Source organism: Erinaceus europaeus, chromosome 8 (assembly GCF_950295315.1).
Source record: "Erinaceus europaeus chromosome 8, mEriEur2.1, whole genome shotgun sequence".
Classification (NCBI taxonomy): domain Eukaryota; kingdom Metazoa; phylum Chordata; class Mammalia; order Eulipotyphla; family Erinaceidae; genus Erinaceus; species Erinaceus europaeus.
In genome coordinates this window covers 7,577,060-7,605,025 of record NC_080169.1, presented here as the reverse complement: position 1 = coordinate 7,605,025, position 27,966 = coordinate 7,577,060, and the positions used below count along the sequence as shown (strand labels likewise).

Sequence of the window (27,966 nt, the reverse complement as noted above, 5' to 3'; positions counted from 1 at the left end):
CACTGTGATTCTCTGATCTGGGCCCAGCAGAACTTCTCTGGTCAAGCTGACATTCCTACCTGGCTGGCTCATATTAGGTATGTGAGCCAACTCACTGAACAGGATAAAGGGTTTATAGCTTTTCTATTTTAAAACATTCATGTAATTTTCTTTGGAGTAACCTAATCATAGATTAATTTTTTTGCTAAAAATAATTCTTTTTAAAGAATAATAATAAAAACCCCCCCATTGATTGAAATCCTTCTAGTCCCATGTATTTCCCTGAATGCTAGAAATGCAAAACCCTCTTCTAGCCTCTCCTTCACTTCTACTTTCCCCCCCTCTCTCCTTCCCTCTCACTTGCTTTCTTTAACCTACATATTCAGTGTTTTGTAAAAGCATCTAGAGATACAAAGATAAATAAAATGTAGCGCAACTCTTAAGAAAGCTTCCAACTTATTTAACACCTTATAAAAACAAGTGGAGAATTAAAAGTGATAAACATAAGGTAAGGTTTGCATTAGAAGAAGGAGTGAGAGTGTTGTGAGGTTAGAGAAAAGCCCCGAATATTGAGAACAGCCGTTAACCTGAAACCAACTATTCCTTGTTCTGCGTAAATATTTCCACCTGTACCCACCCTGTGATAACTATAAAAAGGTGGCATGAGAAATGATAGGGGTCGCAGACTCTCTCCTTGCATGGAAGGGTGTCGGTGGCCCAAGCTTAAGTTTGCTAATGCATGTGATTCTGGTCTTCTTTGCGTGAGATGGGGACTGGAACTTCTGGGCATAACAGTGTGTTGACACAGGAGGTGTGTATCTTACCCTCTGGAGGATCAGGAAAGCTTCCAGAGGCAGTGACCTTGGAGCTGACACCCAATGATGTCTGGTGTAGAGGTTTTAGTATGCCCAATGGAGGGAACAGAGAAAGTGTCATGGGGACACGGAAGCACAAGCCTCCTGGTGTGTGGGAAGAATTACCAGAGGTTTGGAGTGCAGTGTGTGGCGCCCACTCAGGGGTGAGTCTAAAAGTACCCTGAATGACCAATTTCGAACTAGCCTCGTGTGTGGAATTCTGCAACAGGTACAAAATGTTGAAGAGTTTTATGTTAGAGAATGTTATAATTAAATTTGCATTAGAAAGATATCTTGACTCCTAAAAAAAATACATTTCAAAAAGACCTTTGCTGGCCAGCTGGTGGTGCACTTTGTTGAGTGAACAAATGACCACAGGACAAGGTGACCTCAAAACCCTGGTCCTTCCAGCTTAGTGGTAACAGCAGCACCATGGTTCATTCTTTCTCTCTCTCTTTCTTTCTCCCCTCTATCTCTACCTTTCCTCTCAGTTTCTCTCTATCCTATTAAATATAAGAAAGGAAGAACTGAAGGAAGGAAGAAAAGGTGGAATAAGCACCAGGAGTGGTAGTTTAGTTATACAGGCACCAAGCTTCAGTGATAACCCTGGTGGCAAAAAAAGAAAAAATAAATAAAATCTGTTTCACTGTAAGGTGGATGGTGGCCTTAGGAGGTGAATGAAAGGTATAAGCTAACAAAGGGATCCTGCCTCCCGAATATGCAGTTGTTCATGAAGAATAACTTACCACAAGAAGGTCATTATTATAAGAGGCCTACAGCATAATGGGGCTCTGGCCTGTATAATTTCTTTGTGTTTTTTAAATATTTATTTATTTATTCCCTTTTGTTGCCCTTATTGTTTTATTGTTGTAGTTATTATTGTTGTTGTCATCATTGTTGGATAGGACAGAGAGAAATGGAGAGAGGAGAGGAAGACAGAGAGGGGGAGAGAAAGACAGACACCTGCAGACCTGCTTCACCACTCGTGAAGCGATTCCCCTGCAGGTGGGGAGCCGGGGGCTCGACCCGGGTCCCTCACGTGAATCCTTGAGCTTAGCGCCACGTGTACTTAACCCGGTGTGCTACCTCTGGGCTCCCGCCTGTATAATTTTAAGTGCTGTCCCTAACATTTTGTGACTCTGGGCTACCCTTGTTGCAGAAGTTGCTGTATCCCTCTGGTACACTCTGCCCTGAAGTTAATAGCGTAGAAAGCAGAGTCACAGACGGCTCAGGAGAAAGTCAGGGAACATCCCGAACACCCATCAGTGAGTGAGCCCGGAGAGACACTGTGGAGACATAATATTCTATACAGTCAGAGCGAGTTGATTACAGGAGTAGGGGCCTCTTTTTCTGTCAATGGCCATTTGATATTTATGTCATTCACATGCCACAAAAAAGTTGTCATTTTCCAATGAATCCATGACAAGGCATCATTTTTTCTGATAATATGCCTGGTGAGTATTTAGAAAGTACAAAATAGATGACAGATGCTTGACCCATGAGTACAGTGACAAAATAATAAGGATTCAGTGATCCTAACGAGCAACTGAGCAGGTGACCTAGCTTTGATACATGTAGATAATTCCTTTTTAGCAAGTTATTTTTAGAAAAATAAAACAAAACAAATTGTCAAGTTAAAAATTCACATTTAATGCTGCTTTGAAACAATTTCTGTTGTTTTAGAAACAGACCAAGTGATTTTAGCAGGGTGTATGCTGCCTAAAAGCCAATCTTCCTCACCCTAGTTAGAATAATGATGCAACTGTGCAGACGAATTCTAGACACGCAAAGTGTGGGGGAGGCAATGGCACACTTGGCAGAGCAGATCTGCTCTAATGCACAAGGACCCAGGTTCAAGGCCCTGATTCTCACCTGTAGGGAAGGAACTTTGCGAGTCCTGAAGCAGTGTTGCAGGTGTGTCTTTCTTTCTTCATCTCTATTTTACCCTCCCCTCTTGATTTATGTCTCCATTCAATAAATAAGTAAAGTATTAAAAAATACATCGCAGCTGCAGGTCTCTCAAAAAACTATGCAGAATATGTGATACTCTCTTCATAAATAAAACAATTAAAATAAAAGCTACATGGTTTGAAGTATATATATATATATATATATCATGCTATTTATCATGATTGTTCTGCATACGATTGTGCTATTTTACAGACTGTAATAATTAATTATGGTACAATTAGTATACCCATACATATATATGTGAATTTTATATAAAGCAACTACAAGAAAGGGAAATCCAAGAGAAAGATAAAATACAGTATTTATTACTTGAGTGGTGGAAACCATGAAAATGAAAGAGAGGAGTTATATAGTTAACTAAATTTTTGTCAATATCTTTTATTTTGTTTTAGCTTATGAGGTTTGAAATTCTTGAATTATTAAAGGTAAATAACAAGAATACCAGAGATCCTTGATGAGAAATTGCCAAGAACTGAGAAATAAAACTGAACTTATCTGGTATCCCTGAATACAAAGAATAAAAGGGGGGCTGGGGTTGGCGCACCTGGTTGAGTGCACGTGTTACGATGCACAAGGACCCGGGTTCTAGCTCCAGGTCCCCACCTGCAGGGGGAAAGCTTTGCAAGAGGTGAAGCAGGGCTGCAGGTCTCTTGGTCTCTCTTTCTCTCTCTCTCTCCCCCCCCTTTCTTTTCTCCCTCTCAATCACCCCTTCCCTCTAGATTTCTGGCTGTCTCTATCCAGTAAGTAAATAAAGATAATAAAAATAGGGAAAAAAAATAAAAGGTCAAAGAAAAACAGGAAAGAGGCACACAGGTAATAAATAGTAAACGTGTACATGAGTCATGCTGGTGGATGACAGGTGGGAAGCAGAGAAGGTGAGACAACCAAGGGTGGGAGGAGCAAAGAACCTGAGAAAATTGTATCCAGAGAACCCAAGAGGGCAAGTCTAATGGGGCTGACATGCTAGACTTCAGGAAAGAGAAGCAAGTGCTTGTTTTCAGTCCACAGAAGTCATTCTTTGTTAATTTTCCTGATAAAAATTCCTTTTTGAAATGCCCTTGGAGAAGAACTGAACAACACTGAAATTCAAAGAGATTCTTGTCTTTGAGTGGCAAAGGATCCCAATCAGCTCTGAATATTCCTTGACTAACAAGAACTGGAGTTAAATCTCAAGCCTTCGCTCAGTATATACATCATGCTGCAGAGAAATCCATCCTCTCGAGTCCCCCTGTCTCCTTCCATGTTCCAGCAAGGAAGACAGATCAATGTACCATGTCATACTCACAATTTTATGATGTCTGGTCCAAACATGTGAATCACTACATAGCAGGTGGTCTTCAAGAACAGTTTTTCTAATAAAAACACAGAAACGGAAAGAGGATATGTCTCATTACAATGAATTTAACACATGAGTTTATAATGGTCATTTTATTAAGAACTGAAGCTGGGTGATGAATTTATCATTAAGTTGTGATTAATTTTAATAGGGGAAAAGGTTACGATTAACATTTGTTTCCGGTTTCTGTAACACCACTCTGTTTACTGTAAATGTTAAAGATCAATAGCGTTTTATATATAGAACACAGTTATGTTTAGGGGTCTTATTATGATTTTTGTTTCAGTTTTAACAGTAGGGACACCTGCACATTGTGGATATAATCCAAATTTTTCTTTTATTTATATCTCTGGGGAAAAAAGACTTTGGTTTATTTCTGTTGTTTTTATTCCAGAAATAAAAGTACATGGTCACAGGTGTCCTTCCACTGCCGTGTATACCAGCGAGTATAAACACACACACCATTAACAAAAGATTTTTGTCTTTTGTTCTTCTCTCATTATGAATGTAAAGAAAAGAGTGATGGATTGTTCTGTTTGTACAAGTGATCTGTTAAATCTCTGGTCCTGATTCTTCAGTTTGAGAACCTACTTCACAATCCTGGTGATACCATGTATTATTCAGTATAGTGAGTGACAGATGTTCTGTCCTGGGAAGGAAGAGAAAACCTTCCCTAAGAATTTTCTTTCTCATATTTATCTTCAACCGGACCTCTTACAGCTGAAACTTGGAGGCTAGGGTAGTGAGTCACATGGTGCGTAAAGAGAACTCTTTCTGGTACCTCATTTTTACACTGCAGCAAATAAAGTGTTACTTTCATATTAAAATGAAAACATTTGTAAGTTTTCCTTTTATAATAAAGTATGAGACTTCAAAATGCTATGTTTTTGAAGTAATACCTTAAAACTATAGTTTCACATTACTATGGACCTTACAGAAACACAAAGAATTATGAGGGAAGACTATTAACATTAGAAAGTTAACATATTTGATAATGAAAGGGACAAATTACTAGAAAGAAAAAATGCCAAAATTGGTTCAAGAATAGATCATCTGACTAGATATGGAATAAGAGATTGAGTTAATAGCCAAAAATATTTTATAGCTGGCTGGGCAGTGGCGCACCCCGTTAAACGCACCTCAGCAAGGGCCTGGGTTCCTACCTGCTTCCTACCTGCTTCATGAGCAGTGGTGAGGCAGGTTTGCAAGTATCTTTCTCTGTCCTGTTCTATCTACCCTTCCGCTCTCAATTTCTCTGTCCTTTCAAGTGAGAGAAAGAGAAAGAAAGAGAGAAAGGAAGAAAGAAAGGTAGATAGATGATAGATAGATGACAATATGGCTGCTGGGAGAAGTGAATTCATAGGGCCAGCACTAAGCTCCAGAGATAACCCTGGTGGCAATTAAGAAGAAAGAAAGAGGGAGTGGGGAGTGTGTGGGGAGCGCAGCAGGTTAAGGGCACATGGCGCAAAGCTCAAGGACCTGCATAAGGATCTCTAGGCGAGTCGCTTCACAAGCCGTGAAGCAGGTCTGCAGGTGTCTATCTTTCTCTCCCCCTCTCTGTCCTATCCAACAACAACGGCATCAATAACAACAATAATAAATAGAACAATAAAACATGGGCAGCAAAAGGGAATAAATAAATATTAAGAATATTTTTTTAAAAAGAATAAAGAGGAAACCCTAGGATCATGATTTCACTGCTAAATCCTACCAAGTAGTCAAAGAAATAATGTCATCTCTTCAGAATAGATGCGGAGGTTTATGTTAGCCTGATTCCAAAGCCAAAAAAAGAAATTCCAAGTAAAATAAAACTACATGGGAGTCGGGTGGTAGCGCAGCGGGTTAAGCGCACCTAGCGCAAAGCGCAAGGACCGGTGTAAGGATTCCGGTTCGAGCCCCCAGCTCCCCACCTGCAGGGGAGTCTATTTTTCTCTCCCCCTCTTCCCCTCCTCTTTCAGTTTCTCTCTGTCCTATCTAACAATGATGACATCAGTAACAACAATAATTGCAACAGCAATAGAAAAAAACAAGGACAACAAAACGGAAAATAAATAAATATAAAAACATTTAAAAAATAAATAAATAAAACTACACACCCAGATCTCTTGCACAAGGTTATGGACAGAATCCAAACTCCTATTTTAAAACCCTCCTTCCCTCCCTCCTTCCCTTCCAATATGACTAAATTGAGAAATAAGATGTTTGAAGAGATAATGAAGGCTAACTAATGTTATGATCATGTGACCCAATTTCAGTATAACTGGTGCTTTTCTATGAAGAGGGAGAAGCATTGGGGATGCATGTGTACAGAGAGATAAGGCCATGGGAGAACACAGAGATAAGGTAGCCATCTGCAAGACAAAGAGGAAAAGTCTCAGAAGATTCTGAAGAGATCAAAGTTTTCAGTTTCAGACTTCCAACCTCCTGAACTGTGAAAACATTAACTTCTGTCAAAATCACCTGCCTGTAGTATTTTTTTTATGATGGTAACACCAGACTAATAAACGAATATGGCTGCACATATCTCCAACAACTGAGAAGAAATCAAATTCAACACCATAAAAAGAACGGTTATGATCATAGGGATCTGCTCTGTGAGTTGAGGCAGAGTCACACTCACACACACATCAATTCAGAGAAGTGATCTGTACATTTTCTGACTCTTTTGAACCTGAACTTCTCTACGATCTACAAGCAGGAACTTAGGAAACTGAGATTCTAAAGTACAAAAGGGCAGATGTCTCAAAATTGCTGAAGTGAATAGTGGGGTTCTTTCTCAACTGACATAGTCATTAGCAGTGTTGAATTTTTTTTTTTTTTTTTTTTTTAGATCAGCTCTGACTTATGGTGAAGAGGACATCCAAGCCTCAGGCAGGAAAATCTCTTTGCATAACTTTTATGCTAGCCACATAATGGGATCTTTTGAGCCATAAAGACTAATGTAGTTCTGCAACACGCTACAACATGGAAAAACCTTTAGGATATTATTGCAAATGAAATAGTTACAAATGACAATATACTGTATAATTCTATTTATATAAAATGTCTATAGCAGGCAGTTTTTTTTTTTTTTTGTCTCCTGGGTTATCGCTGGGGCTCGGTGCCAGCACTCTGAATCGTCTAGTCCTGGCAGCCATTTTTTTTCATTTTATTAGACAGGACAGAGAGAAAATGAGACGGGTGGGGGGGGGGAGAGGAGAGAGGCAGATAGAGGTGTTCTCTGCAGGTGGGGAGCCAGAGGTCTTGAACCTGGATCCTTGTGCAAGTCCTTGTGCTTAGTACTATGTGAGCTTAACTGGGTTGGCCACCACCTAGCCCCTAATTGCATATATATATATATATATATTGCCTCCAGGGTTATCACTGAGGCTCAGTGTCTGCACTACAAATCCACTGCTCCTGAAGGCCATTTTTTTTCTTTTTGTTGCCCTTGTTGTTTATTGTTGTTGTTGTTGTTGGCTAGAACAGAGAGAAATCAAGAGAGGAAGGGAAGACAGAGAGGGAGAGAGAAAGACTGACACCTGCAGACATGCTTTACTGATTGGGAAGTGACCCCTGCAGGTGGGGAGCCAGGGGCTCGAACCGGGATCCTTACTGGGTCCTTGTGCTTTTTTGCCATGTGTGCTTAACCCACTGTGCTACCACCGGGCCTCCAACAGGCAAATCTTATGGAAACACAAAGTAGATGACATATATATATATATATATATATTTGGAGCTGAGGATGGATGTTTATGAGCAGCAGCTAAGAGGTACTGGGTTCCTTTTGAATACAATGAAAATTTCCTAAAACTTATCGTGGTGCTGAATGTGTAACATGCTGCATATTCAAAAAACCATTTGAGCCGACAAGGTAGCTCCCTGGGAAAGTGAGCATATCTTGTTATGCACACAACCTAGGTTTGAGCCTTGCCCCTGCCTCACTGCAGAAAGTCTCTCAGTCCCTCTCCCTCTCCCTCCACCATATATATATCTCTGAAAGTCAGCCCGGAGAGGTTGAACCCTATTGATGACAAAACAACAACTCCAGGGGCCAGGCGGTAGTGCAGCGGGTTAAGCGCACCCGGTGCAAGGTGCAAGGTGCAAGGACCGGTGTAAGGATCCCAGCTCAAGCCCCCGCTCCCCACCTGCAAGGGGTAGTTCTCCCAAGGTCACAGATATGAGCTGACTATTATTTCTATAACTACCTGTCTATATTTATATATTTTCCCATTTTTTCCTATGGTCGTGTCTTTTCTTCCTTTCCAAGTCACACATACACCAATTACTACTTCTGAAAGTCCTTCCTTGTTTCCTCTTCTCTGAACAGGATGGCAGAGGACCAAGTGGGTGTTATATTGTTATGTGGAAAACTGAGAAATGTTAAGCATGTACAAACTATTGTATTTACTGTTGACTGTGAAACATTAATCCCCAGTAAAAAAATAAATAATATCTTCTTTCCTTTGAGTGCTTCTTTTAAGGGGTAAAGCTATGGACATAGCAAGAAGCATTAATGTCATAGGACTCGGACATGAGTTTCAATACCAGCTAACTGGGTTCTGACCATATGCGAATTGTTTTCACACCTGGGCTTCATTTTCTTGATCTAAAAAGGTAGAAGCAGGATCAAGCCTCCTTCACTGTATTATCTCGGGAGACGGGAGAATTATGTCATGCACATTCAAGATGACAAGATCTGGTAAAGCAATTTGGAAGTGAGTTTCAGGTGTGGATGCAGAACCACTTTAGCTGAGGGCAGAACAATTTAAAAGCTCACATTAGAGTGTCCTGTCATCAACTTGTAGGAATGCCAGAGAGGCAGAGGAAATTCATCATCCTTCTGGGAAAATAAGAGGCTTCTGATTGCGTGGGCCCTTTTCTTAACAGTATCGGCGTTTCAGTGAATGACTGCAAGTTTCTTCTCACCTGCTCAGCAGGACCAAACTGAGCAATCATTTTTCTGAATACATTCTGTGATTATTAAGAGTTAGCGACTCCTGGAGCAAACGTTAATGTGAGACGTGAGATGACTCTTGGAGAGCTAAAGTCTAAAATCTACACAGGAGTGGGGCAGAACTGAGAAGCCCAAAGGTTATAGAAAAGCTCACACAGGGCCCTATCAGTCAGAATCAGATGATAATCTCACTGTTAGCAATAAAACTGAGAAATTTACATCTTGCTCACAACCCATTTATGTAAAAAAAAAAAAAATGGGGGTGGGGTGGGCAGGCAGTAGTGCAGCGGGTAAGGTGCACACGGCGCCAAGCACAAAGACCCGAACAAGGCTCCCGGTCCAGGCTCCCCACCTGCAGGGGGGTCGCTTCACCAGCGGTGAAGCAGGTCTGCAAGTGTCTGTCTTTCTCTTCCCCTCTCTGTCTTCCCCTCCTCTTTCTATTTCTCTCTGTCCTGTCCAAGAACAACAGCAATAATAACAACAATGATAAACAACAAGAGCAAAAAAAAAAAGGGAAAAAATGGCCTCCAGGAGCAGTGCAGACACCAAGCCCCAGCTATAACCCTGGAGGCCATATATATATATATATATATATATATATATATATATATATATATATATATATATATCACATAGTACTAAGCGCAAGGACTTGCACAAGGATCCAGGTTCAAGACCTCTGGCTCCCCACCTGCAGGGGACACCTCTATCTGCCTCTCTCCCTCTCTCTCTCTCCCCTTCCCCTCTCAATTTCTCTCTGTCCTGTCCAATAAAATGGAAAGAAAAATATGGCTGCCAGAACCAGAGGATTCAGTGTGCTGACACCGAGCCCCAGCGATAACCCTGTAGGGGAAAAAATATCTTGAGAGACACTATATATTTTCAATGTATGCAGACCCCCAGGCCCCTTCTGCCTGCCCCTCACCTCTGGCGGTCTGTCCCTCTGCTCAGTGCCGGCTACCACGTGAGATTCAGGGAGTCGGGCCTTAGTGCAGCGGGTTAAGCACACGTGGTTCAAAGTGCAAGGACCGGCTTAAGGATCCTGGTTCGAGCCCCGGGCTCCCCACCCGCAGGGGAGTCGGCTCCTGCCAACCGACCGACCAGCCCGACTCCAGCTGCGGCGGCTGCACACGGGCGAGGCGGGACACCGGGCTGCCCACAGCTGCGGGCGCCTCCCAGCACCTGCTGCCGGGCCCCGCCGGCCTCCACCTCGCCTCCCGCACCCGGGCCCCCCAGCCTGCGGCAAGGTGCATCCAGAGGCCCCGCATCCTGGAGGCCAGGGGAGCGGCTGCCCTGCTCTCAGGGGCCCTGGGCTGTGTCCCCTGGACGCAAGACCTTAGAAGTTAAAGCACAGACCCGAGCTGCGGCGGGAGCTCAGTGGCTGGGGTGCAGGACTGGCAGGCCTAAGGGCCCAGGTTCGACCCCCCCCCCCCCAGCACTGCCTGTGCCAGAGCTGAGCAGCCCTGAGGTCCTTCTCTCAGAAATAAAAACTGACCAGGGCCAGCATAAAAATAAAAAAGTAAACCGCAACAAGGCTACAACAACAAGGACAACAAAAGGGGGAAAAATGGCTTCCAGGAGCAGTGGATTCAAGGTGCAGGCACTGAGCCCCAGCAATAACCCTGGAGGCAAAAAATAAAATAAAATAAAATAAAATAAATAAAATAAATAAAAATAGGGCAAAAAAAAAAAAGTTGACACAAAGCAGAAATTGACTGAGTTTTGAGTATTGCACCAAAGTAAAAAAACTCTGGGTGGTAGCGCACATGGCTTGAAGCACAAGGACACGCATAAGGATCCCCACCTGCAGGGGAGTCACTTCACAAGCGGTGAAGCAGGTCTGCAGGTGTCTATCTTTCTCTCCCCCTCTCTATCTTTCCCTCCTCTCTCCATTTCTCTCTGTCCTATCCAACAACGACATTAAAAACAACAATAATAATAACCACAACAACGATAAAACAACAAGGGCAACAAAAGGGGGGAAAATAGCCTCCAGGAACAGTGAAGGCACCTAGCCCCAGCAAGAACCATGGAGGCAAAAACAAAACAAAACAAAACAAAAACACAAACCCTGTGTGGAGGGAAGGGTAGATTTTCAGCTCCATGTAGGGGTGAGGTAGGGCCACAGACCTTTGGTGGCAGGAATGGTGTGAATATACACTCCTAGTAACTTATAGTCCTATAAACCACTCGTCAATATGAGAGAGGAAATAGACTGACTGTGTCAAACTCTCTGATGCGCACACCCCAGTTCTGAGTATATATTCCTTCAGTCTAAGCACTTAAGGTCTCAAATTGGCAACCTGATTGAATTTGAACAGTAGTGGGCTTAAACTGTTAATACATTTCTAACAATGACTTTTTTTTTTAAATATTAGATCACCTATAATCTTAGACCAGGGTGACCAGAAGCAGCTGCTTGTGTCACTATATAAGATACAGAAATATGTAAATAGCATTAAATGACATAAATCATGGCAAGGTCTTGTATGGTAGAGTAAATCCTAACCATGGAATTTTCTAAGTCAACCAAACTCCCAAATAACTTGGCTATAACAATAACTATCTATTGTCTTCTTAAACGCTAATACAGCAGGAACCTTCCCCACTCTCTCTAAAGCCCACATTTCTCCCAGTCCTGGCACCTCTGGGGTGGGGCTCCTTTTCTTTATGCCTCTCTAGATCCAAAGCATTTGCTACTGCATCTGCAGGTCTCATTCAAGTCAATGCGACCAGTGCCACTGCAGCACATTGCACTTCAGACTGTGTCCAGAGCTACACCAGGAGTGGGATTTCGACCTTTCAGCTCCATTACTCTGCCACTAAGCTGCAGATGCTACCATGATGCCAACCTGACTTCCCTGGGCAGACGACCTCACCAATGTGTCAAGGGATGGAACTCCACCTCCCCAGATCCCTGCCCCACTAGGGAAAGAAAGAGACAGGCTGGGAGTATGGATCCACCTGCCAACGCCCATGCCCAGTGGAGAATCAATTACAGAAGCCAGACCTTCCACCTTCTGCTCCCCATAATGATTCTGGGTCCATACTCCCAGAGGGATAAAGAATACGGAAGCTTCCAGTCGGGGGGATGGGATGCAGAACTCTGGGAATTGTGAGAGTTGTACCTCTCTTATCCTCCGGACTTGTCTATCATTATTAATTCATTAATACTAAATAAATAAAAAGAAGTTATTTTCAACACAGTCAAAAGTACCTGGACTGGCTTAGGGGGCTATTCTCAAGGACAGAGGAGTGTTAAATAATGTTTACTGTGCATAGATGGTGTCAATAAAACTTAGAATAGTCCAGATTGTAAGTCACTTTCATGTGTTTTCAGCACTCCCTCATAAGAGTCTTCTTAGTTTTTTACCCTCATTCTATGTGGAAGAACATGGATGGTTAGAGTTTAAGACTTGATGAAGATTTTACCTACAGCAGATGGTTCAACAGAAATTAAAACAGGTTATTCCAAACGTCTGTGCTAGTTGTAGCATGCATTTGGTACCCCTACCGTCTTCTACTTCCCATCTTAGTCTTAAATACTTTAGATTTAGCAGCTTTTGTTACACAATAAATGCTGATGAGAAATTTGAAATAAAGGGAGATGGATAAGCCACAGAGTCCCTTTTGTGGTATAAATTCTAGGTTAAGTATAGATTTCCAGAGTCCAGAGACTGAGAATAGTTGCCTCCTTCCTTTCTAGTTTACATGAGTCTTTAACTATCATATTCTGTGAAGATGAAGTTCTGCATAGGTGACCTAAAAAAATGTCTAGCTAGACTCTCAGGGCATATAGTCTGCTCACCCAGAGTGAGAATGATTCCATTAATCATTTTTCCATTAACAATTCTCAGATTCTTCCAAGGTGTTTACTAATGAGAGCTAGAGGCAAAAGCAGTGGGTGAAACTGAAGGTCAGAAATGCTTCCCACAACTAAAAAAAAAAAAAAAAAAAAAAAAAAGCCTTTCCAGGCATACGAAAGGCAGGCATGACTGACTGAATGATTATTCTCAGGAGTGGTGCTTACATGCTTTCTCTGCTAAGGTTATAGTTTCTAAATTTGCTTTGCTTTAGAGATAAAATGCAATACTGCTTTAAAATACTATGTTGACTGTGGATGGAGACGTAGTGCAGCAGTACAGTCTGGGACGTGTGAACGTGGGGCTTCAAGATGGATCCATGGCACCATATATTTCAAAATGTTGCTCTGGTTTTCTGTTTTATTAAGAAATAAATAATTTGGGAGTCAGGCAGTAGCACAACGTGCTAAGTTAAGTGCACGTGGCACGAAGCACAAGTACCTGCATAAGGATCCCAGTTCCAGCCCCTGGATCCCCACCTGCAGGGGAGTCGCTTCACAGACAGTGAAGCAGGTCTGCAGGTGTCTATCTTTCTCTCCCCCCCTTCCCTTCCTCTCTCCATTTCTCTCTGTCCTAACAAAGATGACATCAATACCAACAACGATAAAAAAGAAGCACAACAAAATGGGAGAATAAATAAATAAATATTATAAAAAAGAAATAAATAATTTTTTGAAGCTTGGAAGGTGGTTAAAATGCTAAAGTCCTTGCTTATCTTACAATGACGAATTAACTTTCTTTTCTTTTTAAAAAAGTTTTTATTTATTTATTTTTGGATACAGACAGAAAGAGATGGAGAGATGAAGGGAAGACAGAGAGGGAGAGAGATACCTACAGACCTGCTTCACCACTTGCAGGTGGGGACCAGGGTTTTGAACTTGGGTCCTTCTGCACTGTAATGTGTACGCTTAACCAGGTGCACCCCCCATGTGGTCCCTAAGAACTTTATTTTCTTAGAGGAAACTTAGGTGTACTCTGAAAATCTACATGCAGCCTAGATTGTGTGAACTCTCCTTATGTGAATCTCAGTCTGGCCGAGTGCAGATTTATTCAAACTCTATTGTGGACTTTTGTTGTCATCTGTTTGCTTTTTGATTAATTCAACTCCTTGTACTTCAAATTTCTCACTGAATTCCCTTGAGACGCTGGGTTCAAGTCCTAGCAATGCATAAAGCAGTCCTTGGTTATCTAGAATCCCTTTTTCTTTCCCTTGAAATAACAAACACATACATATACCCAAGCACATTTAAAAATTTGAGCTGGTGAAATAGTTTTCTTGGGTAGTGTGCTACTTTGCCATGTGCATAACCCAGGTGCCAGCCTTCCACACTGAAGGAAGGTTCAGTGCTGTGGTCTCTTTCACTCTGTCTGCCTCTATCAAAATGATTTGAAAATTCAAAATAATATCTCTTTGATGCTCATAACTTTACTATTTTATCCCCTATTCTGACTAGTCAAACAGAATGTACAAGTAGGCACAATATCCTGAATTTTCTAGATATCCATATATTTTTTTTAGATATCTAGATATTTTCTTGTTACTTTTCTATACATCCAGTGTAATCTAGAATTCAATATTTCCTCTTTATTTTCTTTCTTCTTTCCCTTCTTCCTTCATTTCTCTCTTTCTTCCCCTCCTCCTCCTATTTTTTTAATATTTATTTATTTTCCCTTTTGTATCCTTATTGTTTTATTGTTGTAGTTATTATTGTTGTTACTGATGTCGTTGTAGTTGGATAGGACAGAGAGCAATGGAGAAAGGAGGGGAAGACAGAGAGGGGGAGAGAAAGAGAGACACCTGCAGACCTGCTTCACCGCCTGTGAAGCGACTCCCCTGCAGGTGGGGAGCTGGGGGCTCGAACCAGGATCCTGACGCTGGTCCTTGCGCTTTGCGCCATGTGCGCTTAACCTGCCATGCTACCGCCCGACTCCCCTCCTCCTCTTTTTTTAACCAGAGCACTGCTCAGCTCTGGCAAATGGTGTTGTAGGGAACTGAACTTGGAACTTTGGAGCCACAGGCATGAGTGTCTCTTTGCACAATCATTATGCTATGTCCCCTTCTTTATCCAATATTTTCAAGGAGGAGAAATCCTTTGGAGAAAAGTCCATTTTTGCTATACTGTACAATTCATGTGACCAGTCAGAGCATCTTTTTCTCCACATCAACAAAATGCAAATAATACCCACCAGGCCTTTATGACTGTCAAGTGACAGAGTCTCTATAAACCAAGTACCTTATTTTCATCTGAAAGCAAACTATTCATTCATTCATTCATCCATTCGTTCATTCGTTCATTCATCCATCCACTCATCCATTAAAGGATGATAACCCAGGAACAGCTTTCTAAATACTCTGGAATTTGTTCAACTGAAATGACACCCAGGGAGGGAGTCCGAGATGGCTGAAATGGGAGACATTATTACCTCTTTCAGAGATTACAACAGACCCATAATAGAATTTGACTGATTCTGCACCAAAGCACCAATACTCAGAGACTCAGAGACATAGGATTCACACAGCAAGAGATACAGTGAGACTGTGAGGTGATGAAGAGATGCAGTGGGACACCTTGCCAGTAGTGAGACCCCAGTGTGAGTCAGCAGGTTCTAAAGGGAGAAGATGTCGGGAGAGAGGAAATTTCTTCTGGGGAACTGGGAGGGTCATACCAGGCCTTGGGTATTGTAGTTCTTTCAGGTTGGAAAAGATTCATGTAGGCAAATAGAAGCCAATGAAACAAAAGGCAAAAGAAGGCAGGGCTATATAATATTAGGTGCAATCGAGTTTAAGCTCAAAAGGATAATGAAAAACAGGATAGACATTACTTAATAATGAAGGAATCACTCTTCCAAAAAGACTCAACACATTCATGTTCATGCACCAAATGAAGGAGCATAAAAACAAAAAAATAAATAACTATTCACAGGGGGCTTCCAGGGGTGTGGCTATGAAGTAGCAGCAGCTGCCTTTTACTCTCTCTAATCAGCTAGGGAAAGCAATGAAAATCACCTGGAAACTCAATAAAACATGACCAGCATTGTCGGGCTTAGCTTCGCAGGTGGGAGACAGACGACCCAGGACTCATGGTTGAGCTGTAGGCAGTATCTCTTTATTCATGCTGAACGCAGCACAATCTAAACCGAGCTAAACTAAACTAAACTAATATACTTGCCAAGTAGGGTGTAAACAGGATGTGATGTAGAGAGGGTGGAGAGAAAAGTGACTGGTGAAAATCAGGGTGTGACAAGGAGAGGGGGCGGAGCAAAAAGACATCATGAACCAGTGGGGATTAAATCAAAGCCAGGCAGGCATGCTTGTGCTTAGTTATGTAAATAGAATAGTGTTAAGCAGGGGGATTAAACCAAATGAAACAGAAGAGGTTTTTAGAAGTAGAATTAGAAGCATACCAACAATTCCCCCTTTCTTTTTAACTAATGGCCATAGTATCAGGAGTGTGGGGTGAACAGAAACCTATATCATACAGGCGTTTTCAAAAGAACTGGCATACGACATGGAGGAACAAAACAGGAGAGCAGCAATAACCAGTGTGATGCAAGGGGAGCGTTTCCTACTTCAAAGGGCAAGGCCTAGCAGGTGAAAGGGCATTTCTTGCCTCTGGGGTCATCTATTGCCTCTGGGGGTGCTTCATGCCTCTGTGGACATCTCTTGCCTCAAGGGCATTTCCTGCCTCTCTGGGCAGAACCTAGTAAGGAGGAGAAGTTTCCTGACTCTGGGAACAGAGCCTGCAGGCAAGGGAAACGGCCTATAAAGTCCCAAGGCAGCTGGCTGAAGTTAGTCTTTGATAAACACAGCAGCGTGTACCATGGAAGAAAATGCCAGGGGATAGAATGCTGCATGTCTGTATCAATGGGGAATGTCAGCCACCGGAATTCTGCTTTTCTGTAGAGAGTGAGCTTTGGAGTCTGTGAATCTGTTTCTTCAGGTCGTGCCAGGTCACATCATTGGTTCCTGGGGGTGTGTTGTAGTCATTCCATCTTGTGGATGATGTCAGAGAACAGGGGTCCAAATGGATTTCCAGGAATTCCATTTGAGTAGATGCTCTTTCATGTGAAGACTTGACAGCTGAAATCCACTTACTTGTCAAACAAAACTTGTAGCAGATTAGAAGTTTACTATAATTGATAACTCCATTATAATTGGAAGTCCTTTCTAGTATGATTTTAAGGTTGTTTAAACAGTTTAAACTCAATAAAATGTGGAAAGGTAAACAGAAGAACCATGGTTAGAAGCCTCAAGCATGAGAATTATTAACATAATCATTGCACTATCTGCCCCACCCTTAACTCATACCGTTTCAGGATTAAACGTTTCAGATTTATGCCAAGACGTAAAAAAGAAATCAAAGGAGGGAAAAAACAATTTTTTGGTTTGTTTCTGGATGTCTCTAGAAATCATGGCTGTGTCCAGCATTTTTTTTTAAGTCAATGTCAAACAAAAATTCAGTCATTCAAATCACTCTCTTTTGAAATGCAACTTGAACCAGATTATCCAGATCTCACCATGTAGCATCATGAGTACCTGGAGGGTGTCCTAGTCCAAAAAGCTCCTCAAAATTCCATTTAGGGTGCTTCTGACTGTTCCTGCAGGATTGCAGGCACCCATTTTTTAAAATGTCTTCCCATCGAAGAAAGAATCCAATCAGGAGAGTAGAACTAACCACGTGTCTCCATTCTTGGGGACTGCCAGGGTACTGGAGAATGCTCCTCAAACTAGAGTAGTCCTTCTCAGTGGGAGAAGAATTCCAGAAATTCCCAGGGGAAATCCCCATGCATATCCCAAGCTCTACAATGGTCATAAAGAACCAAATTGTGGCTGGGAGCAAAATGTAGTCCTTTTCCTCAGGAAACATGTGAGAGGGAATCCAGAAAGTCCAAGGAGAAATCTCCATGCATCTCCCAAGATCTATGATTAGGGTCACAAGAAACCAAAGTTCCCAGTCAGGGAACCAAAGTGTGGCCCAGAGAAAAATGTCCCAGAGACAGAGAAACTGTCTCATGATGAAACAGTAGAGGCTTTGGCAAACCTCTTCATAAGTAGAAAGGCAACCCATGGCAGATGGGTAGCCAAGTTTACTTATCTGGGAGATGGGCGGGTTAGGTCCCACTTCAGTGCCGGTCCTTGTTTCAGGTGCCATTATGTTGGGCTTAGCTTCACAGGCAGGAGACAGACGACCCAGGACTCATGGTTGAGCTGTAGGCAGTATCTCTTTATTCATGCTGGACGCAGCACAATCTAAACCGAGCTAAACTAAACTAAACTAAACTAATGTACTTGCCAAGTAGGGTGTAAACAGGATGTGATGTAGAGAGGGTGGAGAGAAAAGTGACTGGTGAAAATCAGGGTGTGACAAGGAGAGGGGGCGGAGCAAAAAGACATCATGAACCAGTAGGGATTAAACCAATGCCAGGCAGGCATGCTTGTGCTTAGTTATGTAAATAGAATAGTGTTAAGCAGGGGGATTAAACCAAATGAAACAGAAGAGGTTTTTAGAAGTAGAATTAGAAGCATACCAACACAGCATCTCTTCAAAACTCACCAAGCCACAGGTGGGTACAAACAGGTGTGGCTCATGGACAGAAAGGGGCTGAGGAAGATTCCCGGGACTAAAAGGCCGTACTGAGTTAGGAATAGCTAGTGCCAGACTGGGAGTTTGCAGGTGAGGTTCACCAATTCCTGGTCTAAGGTAATGAAATGAGGGAGTGGTCTGGCAGGTGGCACAGTGGATAAAGCACTGGACCCTCAAGCATGAGGTTCTGAGTTCAATCCCTGGGAGCACATGTACCAGAGTGATATCTGTTTCTTTCTCTTTTTCCTCCTATCTTTCTCATTAATAAATAAATAAAATAAAAACAAAACAGAAATGAAGGAGAGAAAGAACGCCACCTAAGCCACTGGTGAGTACAGACACGTGTGGCTTGTGGACAAGAAGGTGGTGAGTGATTCCCAGGGAGACACCGAAACAAACTGGCAGCTGAGACACCCCACTTCTGGTTTTTGTTTGTTTTTAATTTGGAGGATGGTGGTTTGCATTTCAGTTGTGGACACATGGGCACAATTTCTCATCACTCATAACAAGCCTTTACAAAATATTCTCACCCACAAACTAAGTCCTTTCCCTCCACCATGAACCAGGACCCCTGTGAACCTCTTCACTCCCTTCCACACATCCCTCCCCCAACCTCCAGGTCTTTGCTTTGGTACAATATGCCAAACTAGCCCGTTTCACCCTGAATAGACATAAAGAGGAAAATTCAGATAAGGGGGGGCAGAGTGAGAAAGTCTGAGAAAGTAAGCTGCCTTTTTTTTTTTTTTTTTTTTTAACATTTCATAAAAGCAACAGTTGAAGAAGGAGCTCTGTGAGTTTAGAAAAACTACACTTAATAGTCTTTAGAAGAAACTCTGTATATAATTGGCCATGCTGTACATTACAAGTAAAGGGCCATTGTCCCTTAGACAACTTTTAGTATAATCATCAAACAAGTAAATGCAAACTATTTGAGGTTAAGTTAAGCCTAGGATTTCTTCATACAAACTGTGGGGCTAGACTTCTTTTTTTTTAAATTTTTTATTTATAAAAAGGAAACACTGACTAAACCATAGGATAAGAGAGGTACAACTCCACACAGTTCCCACCACCAGAACTCTGTATCCCACCCCCTCCCCTGATAGCTTTCCTGTTCTTTAACCCTCTGGGAGTATGAACCCAGAACCAATGTGTCCTGGAGCTCTGCTTTCCCAGAGCCCTTCCCCACTAGGGAAAGAGAGAGACAGGCTGGGAGTATGGATCTACCTGTCAACGCCCATGTTCAGTGGGGAAGCAATTACAGAAGCCAGACCTTCCACCTTCTGCACCCCACAATGACCTTGGGGCTAGACTTCTAATGGACTCTTCTTTTTGCCTTCACTGGTCACTGCCATCAGGAATGTTCTTACTAGGCCTTTTGATGGCCTCTCAAGGATCTTACTCTCATTACAAACTAGCAATGGTAAGGACAGGACTGCCCTATCATCCGAAGGAAGGGTGAGTCATCCTACTCTGCCAATCGAGCAAGACTGGTCCAGTAATGAGTGTAGCCTAGAATGTTCCCAGCTGTGACCATGGACTATAAGCTCAGCCTGACAGGCCTATGTATATAGGCCTATGTATATAGGCCCCAGGTCAGACCAATGTAGTAAACAGTTAAATATATATATATATATGCATATTTATTTACTTATTTGAGTTTGGAGCCACTCTTTGCCATAACTCGACTTTCAAGTTCCATTCTCTACTCTGTCATCCTCCAAGTCCACCTTCATGTTAGCTATCAAGCTCAAGTAAAGATTAGTAAAGTCCTGGGCTTTTAGGAACATACCCAAATAGACATGCTAGTTTTTTTGTTTTTTTTTTTAACCCTAGATTCCCTCTATACCCATTGGCTCCAATCCCACTCTTTGGTCCCTCTTTATTAAACAGTTTGCATTGCTTTATATCTTACTATTTTTCAGTCAAGTTCCAGATGCTAGTCTGACACCATCCTGACCTTCTTAGGTTAGGCAGAGGACCTTGCCAATGTGTCCTGAAACTTGACCTCTTCAGAGCCCTACCCCACTAGGGAAACATAGAGACAGGATGAAGGTATGAAATGACCAGCCAAAATCCATGTCCAGTGGAGAAATAGTTACAGAAGCCAGAACTCCTTCCTTCTGCACCCCAAAAAGAAATTTGGTCCATACTCCCAGTGGGGAAGAAATATTAGAAGATGAGTGAGCAGAGGGCTCTGAACTTCAGGTCCATTGGGACTCAGAACTTTTTGTGACCAGGAACTTTTTTTTTTTTTTTTTTGTCCTATTACGGAAAGGGAAAATAGTCTGGAGATCACTTGAAAAAGTCAGGTGCTGTTTCCCTTATCTGAGAGGGGAGAGGAAAAAGGAAGTTGTAATAGGTGTAGTAGTGTCTTAGAAAGAAAGTTAAGGCAAGGCCTCCGAAGTGAATAAAAATGGGCATCAGTTTTCACATGTGGTCAGCTGTCTTTATTCAAGTGGCTCATGTGCTTCTTTGCTGCCTTTTCATTTTCTTGATTAAAAGTTTAAAATATTGGGGGAAGGGACCCATCTGAGGAATACTTAGATAGAATGGAGAAACCTTTTTACAGTGAAATAGAAATCATTAATTTGAGTCTTATAAGTTAAAAAACAATGTCTCCTGTGTTTTTAAAGAGCATACTGGAAACCACTTACTAAGAGAGCTTACTGCTGGTCTGAGAACTTGTTCAATATACCACAGCTAACACCAATATTCTAGTTAGATGACTAAATTTTAGAGAAGAAAGGGGGGAAAATCCTTTGAAGTTGTAGGCAAAGGCAGGAAGTGGCTGGATAAGAAAGAAAATTAGATTATCATTAGCCTTTTCAATAATAGTTTTACAATACTTAGGGAAAGAAGTTGAGTATCAAGAATTTTTATATCCAGAATAACACCAGCTTTCAAGCATAAAAGACACATTCAACTTCTGTCTTGACATGAAGGAAGTCAGGGAATACTGTTCCCATTAGCCCTTCCAGAGGGTTGAACTTTAGACAACTTTTCCACAGAAGAGACATTTGCATAGACCTGGCAGTAACATCAATCATATTGTTGCTGATGGAGTTAAGACTGAATGAAGGTGAAAAGGGGATAGGTCCCAAAGATCATAAAATATATTGTTGTTGGCAGTATTAGAATAGATATTCTGAAACTGTCATATGTGTAATGAAGGGTAGGTCAATCAATGAGTAATATGGAATATTTTAAATTTATCAGTCTATTTGTCCTTGGGAATTAGGAGTTCCAGTGTAGAAAAGAGATCCATATAAACTACAGATTAATAAGAAAAGAATCCTAGCCAGCAAGATAGTTCACTTGAGAGGGTGTCTGCTTTACCACACGCATAACCCAGGATCCAGACCCCTGTTTACCACACAGGAGTACTAGAGCACTAAAGAAAGTTTTGGTGTCGTGGTTCTTTATCTCTCTGACATTCATCATTGAGTAGAGCAGTGAAGCCCAGGTGATAACAAAAAATGATAGATAGATATATAGATAGATAGATAGATAAAATATCCTATAATTCTAATTTGAAGTACCAGTAAAGACCCATTGGAGGGAGTCGGGCGGTAGTGCAGCAGGTTTAGTGCACATGGTGCGAAGTACAAGGACCAGCGTGAGGATCCTGGTTCAAGCCCCCAGCTCCCCACCTGCAGGGGAGTTGGTTCACAGGTGGTGAAGCAGGTCTGCAGGTGTCTATCTTTCTCTCCCCCTCTCTGTCTTCCCCTCCTCTCTCCATTTCTCTCTGTCCTAAGACGATGACATCAATAACAACAACAATAACTATGACAATAATAAAAACAACAAGGGCAACAAAAGGGAAAATAAATAAAGACCCATTGGATATATAAAAACTATATATGCCTAGTAATCACTGTCCACTAAAGGGGCTTAGAAAGAATCACTGGCTCACTGATATTAACTTTCTTTTTTTGTATTTCAAATACATATTTCCTTTTGTTGGCCTTGCTTTATTGTTGTAGTTATTGTTATTGTTGTTGTTGTTGGATAGAACAGAAAGAAATGGAGAGAGGAGGGGAAGACAGAGAGGGGGAGAGAAAGATAGACACCTGCAGACCTGCTTCACCACCTGTGAAGCGACTCCCCTGCAGGTGGGGAGCCGGGGGTTCGAACCGGGATCCTTATGAAGGTACTTGCACTTTGCACCACCTATGCTTAACCCACTGTGCTACCACCCGACTCCCTGACATTAACTTTCTTAAGCACTCAGACTGTGGTCTTAAAATAGTATTTTCCGGGAGTCGGGCTGTAGCGCAGCGGGTTAAGCGCAGGTGGTGCAAAGCTCAAAGACAGGCATAAGGATCCCGGTTCCAACCCCGGCTCCCCACCTTCAGGGGAGTCGCTTCACAAGCAGTGAAGCAGGTCTGCAGGTGTCTTTCTCTCCTCCTCTCTGTCTTCCCCTCCTCTCTCCATTTTTCTCTGTCCTATCCAACAACGACAACAACAATAATAACTACAACAATAAAACAACAAGGGCAACAAAAGGGAATATATAAATAAAATAAATATTAAAAAAAAAGAAAAGACTTTTAAAAAAATAGTATTTTCCACTGAAACACAGTGAGCCTTTTAAGAGAATGGACTTATTTCCAGCCTGGGCATGGAGTGTATAGGAGGAGTAAAATGCCTTGACGTACCAATCAGTTTTTGAGGAAACTATCAAAAAGTGTCTTGGCTCATGTTAAAGGACTTAAGAGACAACTTGGAAAAGTTCCCACTTGTCAGAAATAGGATAATTGAGCGAATAATAATTGAAATATATTAAAACTAATCAATTAGGTATAAATTCATGAGTTCATAATGATACTTTAACAACAACAACTGATGGTTTATGTTGGGATGATAGTAGAAAGACAATGAATTACATCAAAGCCAACAAATACAGCGAAACAAAATAAAGCATCTATTCCTGCCTTCTCTAACATGAACAGCGCCATTAGGACTGTGATAAAGATATGTCCAAAACAAGACAATGGGGAGGTACACGGCCTCTAACTTGACTAATTAAATAAAGCAATTGCATGAATCCCAGTAAGTGGATAGATCTAGCTATTGAACAGCTGCTTGTATCACACACAAATAAATAATAAATAAATAAGTAAATAAGAGAAAACCACTAAGACTGGTCTCCTAATGGAAAACAAACAAACAAAACCATTTGCTGCCCAGCAAAAGAAATCAATCTAGAGCCTGACCAAACTCCTGAATCCACATACCAGTTCTCAGGAAGTACAGGTATATTCAACTACATCGCATGGGCACAAGCAGCAAAATTCAGATGTTGGAAACTCCACAGCTAAATTATAAGGAAAAGGAAAGGATAGAGAGCAAACTAGCAGGGGCCAGGCTGGAGTGCACTGGGTTAAGCACACATAGTACGAAGCACAAGGACCTGTGCAAGGATCCTGGTTTGATCCCCCAGCTCCCCATCTGCAGATGGCTTCACAAGCAGTGAAGGAGTTCTGCAGGTGTCTAACTTTCTCTCTTCCTCTCTATCTCCTCCTCCCCTCTCAATTCCTCTCTGTCCTAGCCAATAATTAGAATTTTAAAAATGGCCACCAGGAGCAATGGATTCGTACTGCAAGCTCTGAGCCCTAGCAATAACCCTGGAGGAAAAAAATAATATAAATAAATAAATAATGAAAACTTACAGTGAAAAGACATGACTTTTTTAAATTGGCTCAAGTAATGGTATTTAAAGATTTCTACTTATCATGATGGGCCTAGACCTCTAACAGATCCCTCTCTCCACTGTCACTGATCATCTCCATCAGGAACAACATAATGGGCCCCTCTGGGAGCCCCTATTGGACCTGGCCCTCAATGTGGATCAACAATGGTAGAGAAGGTTCCATTCTCTGAAGGGAGGTTGGATAGCCTACTCTGCCTATCACCCGAGGATGATGGGTCCTGAAATTGGCGCAGCCTGGAATGTTCCTAGTCTAGTCGTGACTATGGAATGTGAGCTCAGACCTACAGGGATGCAGAGGTTACACAGGCTCCTGTGCTGACTATGGGCCCCAGATCAGATCGATGGGGTTTACAGTTAACAATATTTATATACTTTTCCCATATTTAGAAGCTACTTTCTACCCTGATCCAGCTTTCTGCTCCTTTTTCCAACTGTGACACCATTTCCCCAGACAATAGCTTAGGTCACCTGCATATTGGATGTCAGGCACAGGCAAAAACTAGTTGGGTCATAGGCCCCTTGGAATAGACCTAAAACAGACCTACTAGCTTTTTCCAAAATGGAGACCCCAAATCTCCATCCACAATATTCTTGCCTTTAGGTTCATAATTAGTCAGCAGTTTGCTCTGCTTTGTATCTTAACTCTTTTTCAACCACCAGGTTCCAGATGCTACCATGATGCCAACCGGACTTGCCAGGGCAGATGGCCCACTGATGTGTCCTGGAGCTTCACCTGCCCAGAGCCCTGCCCCACTAGGGAAAGAGAGACAGGCTGGGAGTGTGGATCGGCCTGTCAACGCCCATGTCCAGTGGAGAAGCAATTACAGAAGCCAGACCTTCCACCTTCTGCACCCCATAGTGACCCTGGGTCCATGCTCCCAGAGGGATAGAGAATAGGAAAGCTATCAGGGGAGGGATATGGAGTTCTAGTGGTGGGAATTGTACTTCTCTTACCCTATGGTCTTGCCAGTGTTTCCATTTTATAAATAAAAGCTTTAAAAAAATAAAGGAAGGATCTTAACAGGGACAAAAAAATGTCTAATTATGTGATAAAATTATAAATCAATTTGAGGAAATGATTATAGTAACATTCAGGACATTGGTGTCCTGGGAGGTGGCTGAGTGGACAGAAAAACTGTCTCTCAGACATGAGGCCCTGAGTTCAGCCCCTGGCATAACATATCACAGAATGATGCTGTATTCTCTCATAAAGAAATAACTAAATGAGTCATTTTTATTTTACTTTAGGACATTGCTGTTTTGAGGGGATGGAGGGACTTATGATGTGAGGGGGCTACTGGATAGAGACTTTGAAGTGGCTACCTATTGTTTTTGCTTGACTTCCACTATGTTTTCAAGGTCGTTTTAGATTATACATTATTTTTCTGTGTGTGTGTGTGTGTGTGTGTGTGTGTGTGTGTGTGTGTGGTTTCCTAAATATTCCTTTTTTTTCTTTCCCCAGGAAAAATAAAAAGTTATCTACAGGGTTGGGGAGACAGCATAATGGTTATGCAAGTGGATTTTAAGTATGAGACTCTGAGCTCCCTGGTTCATTCCCCAGCACCACCATAAGCCAGAACTGAGAAGTGCTCCCATAAAATATATATATATATATATATATATATATATATATATATATATATATATATCTACAGAGCAATATTACACATTGCTCATGAATGTATAAGTAGTACAAGGAAGTGTGAAAGTGCAAAATTTGACAAGACTGCATATATATGTGTGTGTGTATATATTATAAATGAACATGAATGTTTAGTATAAAACTTGATAAGTATGATACCTATCACGCTTATATAAATAGGTTTTCAGTTTTTACAGACAGGAGACTTAAACTGTGGGGTGTAAGAAACCAAAGGGGCATCTCAAGATTATCTGCTAAATTTCAGTCCCATAAAACAAACTTAAAATAGCTGTGTCAAAATCTTAGCAGTGATCAGTGTGAGACATTGTGAATACAGGTGCTTGTGTATTACCAGCTCTTAATTATTATTTCTTAAAAATTATCCAGTGACTGCATATTATAACAATATGCAATAAATTCTGTGAGAATGCTTTGGTGCTATGGATACTAATGCATTATATAAATCAATGATAGGACCCCCATTCACCCATGACAATGTTAAAATGATATGGGCATCTTTGATGAGTTCGTTCTTCAACCGTTTAGAAAATAAAAATTTGACTCGCAGAGTTTCTTCACTATGGCTATTCATCTAACAACATTCTACAGGAAAAACGGATGTTTTTCTACCATTGTAAAGCAAATAGACAACTTGTTTGAACCACCCACTAGTTGGGTGGTTACTGAGTCCAATTCAAATCAATGTGGTGTTTCATATAATTATTCCTTTAGGGGTTTTGATCAGTTGCCTTCCCAGTCCATAGCTCTGTGTTGGTAAGGTTATCCATGCATCTGGGTATGTTTTTGTGGTCAAACTAACACAAATCATTGAGAATTATTCATTATTTTGACATTCTTGGTACTTAAAGCAATGAACACCATGCAGGAAAATCTTTATCAATGTGAGACATATAACAACAGTTGGCTATTTAACATTTTATTCTCTAATTATCCACAGCAATTTCATTCTGCCATGGTGGAAAATGAGTTATGAGGGGGGGGGGAAGAAGCTACCTACAATGGAGAGAGAAGAGAGAAAGAGAGAGAGAGAGAGAGAGAGAGTAGAAGGAGGAGGAGAGAGGGAGGATGTATGTCTATGAATCTCAAAAGAATTTCTTTCTTCTTTCTCTCAAATGAATTTCAACTCATAGGAATAACAAATCACTTTCTCCTCCAGAAACTTGTGCACGATGACTTGTGAGTCATAAATTCTAAGAAGAAAAACCAACCCCCAGCCCTGTGTCCCCTTCCTCTATTTACCAGGCAAGTAGCTGCACAGTCTCTCCATGGAGGCCTGAACTGTTGAGTTGTGAACTTGAGCAAGTTGCTCCACCACAGATACCACCACCACACACCCTGCAAGTGAAGAGAAGAACACTTTAGCAGGCCTGCAACATAGCTCACTTGGAGAGTAAACTGCTTTGCCAAGTAGGTGACCCAGGTTTGAGCCTGGCTCCAACCACACTGATAGAAACTTCAGTGCTTTGGGTTTCTTTTTCTCTTTCTCTGACTCTGTGCATCGATTAAAAACAAAACAAAACAAAACAAATAAACAAAACAACATGACAGGAAACTGCTGGGAGATCAGAGAAGAAGGCAGGAGGTGGTGGTGTATCCTTAGGAATACCAGTGTCCCAAACAAGAGAACTTTTGGTCTTGGCATTTGCCTTTTTAAAATCTATTTTTGTATGCCATGGATTGTAGTGAGATGTAAAATTTGGTAATAACAGTGTGGGTCTGGGAGTCAGTCTGGTTGTCAGTTCAGTTTTGCCATGTGATTTTTAGCAAAGTCACTGCATCTTGCTTTAAGTCTGCTTCTTTTCAATTACCTGGAAGAGATGACAGTTAAATGACACTGCAGGGAGAGTAGCCAACACAGAGTAATTGTTCCTAAACACAGCCCCCACTTCCTTCCCATCTGTATTTAGAGGGTTCATTATGAATAGAATCATTCCCATCTTCCATAGTTGTACAATGTAACCTGGGCTCAGTTTTTTAAAATTAATTTATTTAATTTAAGAAAAGAAGTGGGAATTGCCGAACATTTTGAGTCTGAAGACCTGCGACTGATACGTGTCCTTGAATCT

At 41.6% G+C, this 27,966-nt stretch overlaps 1 protein-coding gene across 3 annotated transcripts in view; it reads right to left on the bottom strand.

The window, feature by feature from the left end:
* AOAH (acyloxyacyl hydrolase) overlaps positions 1-27,966 on the bottom strand; it is a 231,926-nt gene that overhangs the window by 180,469 nt on the left and 23,491 nt on the right. For all 3 annotated transcript variants that reach the window (XM_060195860.1, XM_060195862.1, XM_060195861.1), the window contains exons 3-4: positions 27,140-27,235; positions 4,090-4,156 (exon numbers count right to left, since the gene is read on the bottom strand). In XM_060195860.1, the coding sequence (XP_060051843.1) occupies positions 4,090-4,156; positions 27,140-27,235 (163 nt within the window). The remainder of the gene's footprint in view (positions 1-4,089; positions 4,157-27,139; positions 27,236-27,966) is intronic.